At 42.7% G+C, this 9,126-nt stretch overlaps 1 protein-coding gene across 1 annotated transcript; it reads left to right on the top strand.

The window, feature by feature from the left end:
- The first annotated feature begins 401 nt into the window (after positions 1–401).
- On the top strand, positions 402–7,768 carry DAPL1 (death associated protein like 1). The gene is made up of 4 exons (XM_084209112.1): positions 402–780; positions 4,248–4,335; positions 5,948–6,011; positions 7,533–7,768. The coding sequence occupies exons 1-4, from the start codon at positions 735–737 to the stop codon at positions 7,650–7,652; spliced, it is 318 nt and encodes a 105-aa protein (XP_084065238.1). The 5' UTR covers positions 402–734; the 3' UTR covers positions 7,653–7,768.
- Positions 7,769–9,126: the final 1,358 nt, after the last annotated feature.

The following is a 9,126-nucleotide window of genomic DNA, read 5'->3' as shown; positions in this document are numbered from 1 at the left end:
GCTTCCCGCCCCTCTCCCCGCCCCTCACGCCGCCCTCAGTCCGCTCCTTCACGTCGCTCCCCGCCTCTCATACCGCCCTCACGCCGCTCCCCGCCTCTCTCACCTGCCCTCACGCCGCTCCCTCAGGCCGCTCCCTGCCTCTCTCACCTGCCCTCACGCCGCTCCCCGCCTCTCTCACCTGCCCTCACGCCGCTCCCTCAGGCCGCTCCCTGCCTCTCTCACCTGCCCTCACGCCGCTCCCTCAGGCCGCTCCCTGCCTCTCTCACCTGCCCTCACGCCGCTCCCCGCCTCTCTCACCTGCCCTCACGCCGCTCCCTCAGGCCGCTCCCTGCCTCTCATACCGCCCTCACGCCGCTCCTCGCCTCTCTCACCTGCCCTCACACCGCTCCCCGCCTCTCGTACCGCCCTCACGCCACTCCCTCACGCCGCTCCCCGCCTCTCATACCGCCCTCACGCCGCTCCCCGCCTCTCTCACCTGCCCTCACGCCGCTCTCCACCCCTCACAGCGCCTCTCACACCTCCCTTCACAGCGTTTCCCGCCCCTCACTATCGACTTCGTACCGCCCCTCACACCGCCCCCCGCTCCCACAGCCCCGCCCCGCCCCACCCCAACCTCTCCGAAACGCAGAAGGTGCTGCCGCTCTGGTCGGTGCGTGGTTCCCTGCGCCGTTCGTGGTCCTGCCCCGGCCTGCCCCGGCTTGCCCCGCTTGGTTCCCGACGCTCCCGGTTCCGCCATGGCGCTGAGGAAGAGTGTCCCGCCGGGCCGGCGCCCTCCCGCAGGTAGGGGCCGGGGCCGCTCCGGGCGCGGTGTGAGGGGCTCTCCCGCCGCACCGTCCCACACAGATGCAGCTCCTCCGCGGAGAGGAGCGGCCAAGTGGGACCGGGAATTGTGGAGGCGAGTCTATAGTGCGCGGCCCGCTCTCCCCCGCAGGTCCCGCAGCCGCCCCATCATGGGTGCGCTCGGTCGGCGGGTGTGCGACTGGCGCCGCTCGGTAATCGGGCGTTATTGAGGGATAGCGAGAGAAATGGGTGTCCATGTTCAATATCTCTGTTTAATGGTGCAGCCGTATCCCTCCCCTCCTGTAGTAAGGTGAAGAATTTACTTCCCCTCCACCAAGCCGCCCCCGCCCTCCGCCTCACAGAGATAAATCTGTCTGTGAAGAAGCCTTCGAGCCTGCTGTTCCAGCGGCCGCTCTGCCTGTGTGGCGGCTCTAAGGATGTAGTACCGGGATTTTAAGGATGTAGTGGCGAATGTAGTAGCGCCTGTGTTTATTAGGGGAGCGTGTAAATGCATACAGTGTGAGCAGCTCCTGGGCTATCCCAGGAGCTGAGCGGAGCAGGCTCTCAAACACACCAGTGCGTGAGCTGTGTCCTGCCTGTTCTGGGGCACACGCAGAGGTGCTGCAGGCTCAGCCTTTGGAGCCGGGAGATAGTCACTGAAAGGACAGTCGCTGCTGGCTTAGCCTTTGATACTTGAGGAACCGTCACTACAAGGCTTTAAACCAGTTGGGACTTCCCCATGGTTTATTAGGAGCAGTTAGTGCCTGAGGAGCACATACTTGTCTGTCTCCCTGTACCCCATAGAAGAGTTTTGTTTTCTTGGAAATATTTTTTGTTTGGAGGTTTTTGTTAGCATACTTTTACATTAATTTGGGATGTAAATAATTTTTTCATCTTGTCTCTAGTCCATTCCTGGACTTTTGTGTGTGTGCCAGAGACAGTTGAGGTGTACCTGAAAGGGGCTTTAAACCACTGGAGTCAGTGACCTGGAGCAGGTACTGATCTTTCTTAACTTGCATGATAGTATTCTGCAACTTGTAGACTTGCAAGTCTCCACATAAGTGTTGGTGAATCTGATGTGTGACTGCAGTGGGGACCAGCTTGGATGAGGGAGGGAGGTAGCAGAGTAAGTGGTTTATTCTGACCAGTATTCAGCCAAGCTGTCTTTGTTTTCACTTGGGTTTGTTTTTATGTTGTTTTGTTGTTAGGGGTTTTTTTGTTGTTGTTGGTTAGTTTTGGGGGTTTCTTTGAGAGGGGAGCATAAAAAAGAATGTCTCCTTACTTTCTTGTTTTATTTTAAAAATACATGGTCTTTTAAAAATGAAAATTGGTAAAGATTTTGTCACTTAACTGTTAGATTACATGGCTAACAGGTCACTTATAAAAATAAAAAAATTGAACTCTGTATTAAAAGTTTGCCATACCCCTCTATTGCTTTGGAAGGCAAATTACAAAACAGCTTTGTGGTGCATCCCAGATGCATCTATGTTTAACCCTTCCCCCATCATGGATGTGTGTGAACAGGTGGGACAGCTGTTCCTAGTGGCTAGTTTCAAGTCAGTGCAGAGATGGAAAGGAACACGGGTTATTTTTAATCACTATAGATAACATTGTTTTGTGGGCCTAGTCATAATAGACACAATTCCAGACTGTCCATGTTGCAGTATCTCTTCCCATGTGGAGTATGTCTCTCCTCCTTGTCTAGCTCCCCTTGTGCTTTGTGTAAAGCCTCATAGTGTTAAAATGTCTGCTTTTGTCTGGATCTCCTTGCCCTGCTAAATTAAAACTAAAAACAATGCTTGTGTCTAGAAATTGCCAATCCTACATGTAAGGGAAGGTCCCAACCCAAAAGTTTCAGGTCTAGGTTCAGTTACTTTTTGCTTTTTTTTGCCTAATTCCAAAATTTTAGTGGTTTTCCTGTTCGTGGTTTGACTGGTTCCTAAAAAGACAAGAGCCTATCAATGTGTGGGAGAACACTTTGGATAACTTGTGTTGGTGTTCTGGATGAACTTATATAAAGAGAAATTATGTTGAGAAGATCTCTGAGATCTTGAAAGATGCCAGGGCTTTTTTTGGTGTGGTCCGGTTTGTTACTGATATTTGGTTTGTGATTTTTTGGATTGGTTTGGGTTTTTTTTAACATGGTTTGTCATTCTAGTTTGAAGACACCTCAAAGACAAGGAAGAGTTTTACGCCTTGTGAGCTGAGGGTATTTAGAGTCTCAATTCTCTTTACTGGTAGATATTTGGAAACAAACGGTTGAAACTTCTATTTCAGATACTTTTAATTTTGCAGTTAGGCTGCCAGAAGGACTAGGTTCTCTCTAGGTCTCCAGTGTATTTGCAGCTGTAAGATGGCTGGGCAAAGAATTTGCTGCTTATGCAGCAGTATCATTAACTGTATGTATATCATTTTAGGAAGAGTGAAAAGCCAAGTCTAGCTATAGCATAACTCTGATCTTATAGTGCTGCCCGGGACATGACTGAGGGAGGATTTTTGTTTCTAAAATTAAACCTGCAACCAGAAAAAAACAGGAGTCAGATTTGGTAGAAAATGGTCATTAGTTACAGATGGATACAAATGCATTTCTCATGCTAGCTAGTTGAGTAGTTCTAGAAACCTTTTCCTATTCTCTCCCTCCCTCAAATTTAAACTCTAGCCTTGATTGTTCACGATCAGGAGTCTTGCTGAGAGGTGAAGCAATCTGCTAAACAGGGTGAGGAAAGAACACTAAAGTTGTTCTTTCTTACTTACAGTTTTAAAACTTAAAATGCTCTCTTGAAGAGCGAGAAAGTATTTCTTTCAAGAGAATGTTTTAGATAACTTTGTGTTCTTTGTTCAGAATTCAATTTTCAGACATGCTTCAGAACTTAAATTGTTGTTGTTAGGTCGCCTGTAGCTTAATTAGTACTAATTGGTTTTGTGATTGGCAGATATGTTAATAAAATATAATTAAACATGTTGGAACACAAGTACGAGATGAGTATACATCTGGTTCTTATCTGCATTATTAAATTTATTCTGGAATATCCTGAACTGATCATGAAGCCCTTATTGCTGTTAGTCACGTTGTTCAAAAACCTGAAAGTGTTCAGATGGTGGTTCGGTTTTCTTTTGTTTTTAAAATACAAATTGGAGATGTAATAGTTTCTGGGGAAGAATGCATGTTAACATAGTAAGGTGTTAAGGTTTAATATAGTTAGTGGTGCCTGAAACCACTCTGATTTCTTGATTTATGGTATCTGGAAGTTGATTTCAGTCTGCCGTAACACAGAATTTTGAAGCCTTTGCTGCATCTCTTTGGCTACTCCTATGTATATGTGTGTACAAGTAAAGCTTGGAGCTAAATACTGAAAGATGGTTTCTGGTTAATGGTTATCTGGGGTAAAAGTATTCTCTTCTTGTGTATGTAATGTGGTATGTAGTTCTGTAGGTATTTTTACTTACATTTCACTTTCTTCTTGCAGTTAAAGCTGGAGGTATGAGAGTGTCTAAAAAGCAAGAAAATGGACCTGTTGAGAAAAATGCTAAACTTGCAGGAAAAGAAAAGTCAAGGTATTACAATGCAGGGCCTTTTCACTCCTGCCCTGTAGTTCAAGTTCATAGGTAATGGTCTTTGAAAACAATGAAAATTCTTATTCTACAAGAGTTTAATTCTTAAATTATCTTGTGCAATTTGTAGATAAAATAATGCTGATATAGAAGTAAGCGTTGACTTAAAAAAACCCCAAAATCCAACTACTTCAAAACCCAAGGATAGTGCCTTGCAATGAAAGGTAAAGGCTGAATCTCATCTCTATTGTCATGTTTTATGGAACAGAAATTAAAACAATGTATTACATACCTGTGCCTAATAAAGGAATGGGCAAACAGTTTCTGGTGAAATATGAGTGAACTATAGGCTGTCCACATTCTGAAGGAAATTAAACCCACATCAACTCCCCCAAGGAAGAGTCCCATCTCCTGTATAGGCTATACCCCCTATTTCAACCTAAAATATAATTTGGCTTTTGCTGTTTGCTACTTTATAATGTTAACCAAGCTGTTTTGCCCTAAAAATGAAGGCATACTTCTATTTTGAAAAAATAACAGCAACCAGTTGATGTGGTCATTAAAACAATATTTTCTTGCAGCATTTTCAAAGACTGAACATTTTTCCTAAATACCCGCACTTTTCTTAAATGGCACTTAACAAAAAGTTAAGTTAACCAATATAAGGATATGATAGTAAAATTTGAATGACTTGTGATGTTCCTGAAATTTTTGATTCTTTTGTTATTTTCTTTCTGGGATTAGAAGCTTTTCATTTTCACTCTTTGTCAGTTGTATGGGTGTAATTTTGCAGCTGTCTTCTCCACAGTCATAGTTACCTAGTGGTATATACAGATCTTAAATAACATATTTGTCAATGTAGCAAACTGTGAATTGCTGAATTGAAATGTCAGTAGGAAATGTCTTGCCTAATCCACAGAATCATTAACTTAACTAAAGCAATATCTGCTTTTTCAAGAGTCACATTTATGGTATTTGGGGTTTACAATGATTTTTCCCTACTCCATTTTAAGCTACAGATGTGTCAGTGTAGTGGTATCATCAGAAGAATGTGCCATCTGAAGTTCTTCCTATTGTTGAAGTAAATTATTTTATATCCACAGATTTTATTTATGGAGTATTAGTAACATGGTGTTATTCATTGGAATATGGAGAAGTTAATAGGATAATTTTGTGAAAAAAAAGTTCTTGCTTGACAAACAGTTGCTGTGAAAGGAAACACTCTCCAAAAGCAGAGGGTAAAATTTTTTGATGGGTCTAGATTGGAATCAAGAAAATGTTTTGTAGATTAGAGTATAACTTCTCATCTTCTGAGAAGTTCTTTCATAGTGTACAAAAAAAATTCCTTTTTGAGGTATTCAAGGATATTTCATATACAGTTTCTTGTATATTGGAATAAAAATCGGAGCCTGTCATAGATTTTCTGTTGTTCCATTCTGAAACAGCATGCCTTTTTTGATATTACGTAGTTTTTAATGTGATGAAAAAGTTTAGGTCCAAACCCTAAATTTATATTGCAAAATGTTTTGTATTAAGTCTGGAAAATGAAAGTGACAAATGCTTGTGTATTTCTGTGAGATGGAAATGCTAAATACTTTTTTCTTCTGCTTTACAGTGCTATTGTCAGTTTTGCAAAACCTCAGAACATGGGTGTCTTGGTAGCAGAAGCTCTGAACAAAGTAAGTCTGAAAGAAAAAGTCAGGGTTTCTTTATAAATCTAAACATGAAAAAAATGTTAAAAAGTGAAATTTTCTTTAAACTGGTGTCTGGCAGTTGCAGGTGTTTCATCTGCCACTAAATGTTCTTGGGATAACCTATTTCTGTAGTGGTGGTGTGGCTGAGCTTCTAGATGGCTAAAAAGTACCTGGGTTTCTCTCCTTACTCTGATTCCACTCCTAGTTACTGCAACATGCCCTGGGTCGTTGTGCTCACTTGTGCAGAGAAGCACAGCCAGACAGTGAGGTGTGTCCTGCTTGTAAAGTGGCATGGCGCATTAGATTTCGTGAAATATGGGGAAGAACTACCAGTGGCATCTAAGCGTCATGCCAAGCTGGGATTACAGTGCAGAGCAAACCCTTGTCTTCAGTGCTTTATCCCACCATGGAAATCACTCCGACTTCTATAGGGGTCAAGCAAAAATACAGAGCTGCTTGAGGGAGGTGGATGGCATGACTGGCAGGTGCAGGGGACACCAGGATGGTGATCCAGTGTCCTGCTCTGGCAATGATCCCCGAGACAGCAGCCGCAGCATGTCCTACTGCTGCCCCATATCCTGCTGTGTCATCTGAGGCCTGATATCATTCAGTTGAGCATCTTTTGACTTCTCCCTTAGGAATACTATGGGATCCTGTAAAATCTTGTATCCCACAGCTGCTGATGGACCCTTCTGTTTATCACATGCTTACACCTCCTGTCCCGTGTCTTATTAGGCTGTTGGGGCAGACTTACACCTGCCCTTTGGAAGAGCTGATTTCACAAGCAGCTCTTTGGCTTGCATGGTAATATGAAGCTCTGACAGTTATCATCTCTTTGTTACACACTTACAGTCTTCAGACTCTGAAGCTTACAAGAGTTCCTCATCCCTAGAGCTCAGTAAAACATCAGTTGCATAGTTTCAACACAAGCCTTTTATCAACAGTTGTGTTTATAGATTTAGCCTGTAAATCTTGAATTTTTGTTTAGACTTTTTAATGGAGAACAGATACAATTAATCCTCTTTCTCTTCCACCTGTCCTCATCCCCTCTGTTCTGACCCACCATTTCCTTCTCCTGTTGGTTTCCAGAATCTTGTATATGAAACTTCCTTGCTACTTTAGAATGTGATAGTTAGCAACTGTACTAATGATGATTTTGAACCTGGGAAAATAAGAATTTGATTCAAGTTACTGTTAATTCTGGCATACTGATTATTTGCCATGTTTTCCTTATCTTGGAAGCTCATTCTATGAGCTACTAAACAAGGGAAGAAAAAAAAAATCAAAAATTCCCTAAAGGTAGTCAGACAAATATCACTTTGAAAACAGAAATTATAACTAAATATACCAAGTTACCATGAGTTCTGTGTATCAATCACTTGAACTTTTTGTGGGTTTAGGTTTTACTGCTCCTTTTAAACTACTTAAATAAAATAAAATTTAGGAAGAGAATAGCTGAAAATCTGTATTCTATCACAACTTTTTTCTCCCCCTTTAATGTTACAGATGAGCCACAAAATCCATGCAGCAACATTACAAGTGGCTCACCAAAAGCCACAACCTACCTTGGAGAAGTTCATACTACCTAAAAGAGTTTACATTATTCAACAGCCACGGAAATGTTAAGATAATCATTAAAACACTTATGTTTACTTAAAAGTGAGTTTCTATTCTATATAGCACTTAGCACATTGTGGTGAAGTGCTCAAAAGCTGTGTGCCTTGTATCTTGCTGTGTTTCTGTTACTGACAATAAAATATAAGAAGAGTTACTAAATGTACTCAGGATTTATTACAATATCATGGCTTCTGTCTAACCTCGTGTTACTGGTATGTAGTAATTACTCAATGCCAAAAAGTCTAAGTTTCACTTACTGTGTGAGTTTTGAGTGAAGGAAAGGGAACTGTCAGCCCTATTGTTTTGGGGCTTTTTTAGTTTAATGATAGCAAATCTGATGTGAACTTGATTCTAAGAAAGCACGACTGAAAGACATGGGGCTTCTTTCAATTGAGCCTTTCAATTGAGGTTTTCCATGCTAAATGCAGGCCTGAGCTTACTGCATGATAATTCACAAAGTCCTGTGAAGGATTTCTGTGCAATGAAAGAAGTATTTTTTGCTTGCATTTCTTTCTGTAAGAAAACCCAGCTCCTCTGCAGAGTTCCAGCAAGCAGGAAGAACTGAGTAGAAACAGCCTGTTTGAACCTGTTTGGGGCTGGGGTGGATAAATGAAAGAATTACCTGACTTGGAGCTGAGACCTTGGCATAGAAGGGCAGGTAACAGGGAGGAGCCAAGGTGCAGAGAATGCTATGACTGGAGTTTGGACTTGGTAGAATGGTGTATGAGATTTAGCACTGCCTGACAGTAGTACAATCATGAAGGGTCAAGCTTAAAAATGGGGAGGAACAAGTGTAAATCCCAGTCCAGGCAATGTCCTTGAGCCATGACCTGCTTGCAGTGACAGCAGGACAATAGAGCCACGGGATAATACTGTCCTGTTGTTGGAAGTTGGTTGGGGAGCTCCACTGACTCAGAATTTGACTTTTTTTTTTTTTTTAAGGTAGTGATTGCAGAAGAGTATTGTCCCAAAACTGATTCTTTTACCCTTTTGGTGTGCAAAAAATTGATCCCCACAGAGAGAGGTTTTTGATTTGTTTACAGTTGTGTGCAAAAAGGGGTGCAGCGTGGTGAATTGTCAGAGCTAGCATGGAGACAGACCAAGGCAGGCACACCTATAGGTTACAGTCTCAGGCCAAGCAGATCTTACTTCTCTCTGTTTCAGTCTCAAGGTATAGTGCCCAAGAAGTTGTGGTACGTGCTCAATGATCAGTGGGCTCTTGGTGGGCAGAGGGCACTGAGCTAGGGATGTGGCTTTTACTATTACAGTTATGATAGAAAGTTCATGGCAAGGGCAAGTGCTCGCCACAGAAGCACTCATACCTGGGGGTTTGTTGGCCTATCAAATAAGGTCCTGAATAAGAAGGGTGTGATCTTTTTATTCCCTCCCCTTCAAGGACCGAGGACATCAATTTTCTGTTTTGTACATTTCTGTGGCTGTTGCTCCCATTGCTTAACTGCTTTTTTCTCTGTCTTATTATTTG

This window comes from Fringilla coelebs (genome assembly GCF_963513975.1).
Source record: "Fringilla coelebs genome assembly, chromosome: 7".
NCBI lineage: Eukaryota > Metazoa > Chordata > Aves > Passeriformes > Fringillidae > Fringilla > Fringilla coelebs.
Note: the sequence above shows the minus strand (reverse complement) of the source record. Positions and strands in the feature narration are given on the sequence as shown.

Coding starts and splice junctions, on each gene's coding strand:
- DAPL1 (XM_084209112.1), top strand. CDS start 735: ATGGCGCTGAGGAAGAGTGTCCCGCCGGGCCGGCGCCCTCCCGCAG. Junction 4,336..5,947: donor GCAGGAAAAGAAAAGTCAAG/GTATTACAATGC, acceptor TCTGCTTTACAG/TGCTATTGTCAGTTTTGCAA. Junction 6,012..7,532: donor TAGCAGAAGCTCTGAACAAA/GTAAGTCTGAAA, acceptor TTAATGTTACAG/ATGAGCCACAAAATCCATGC.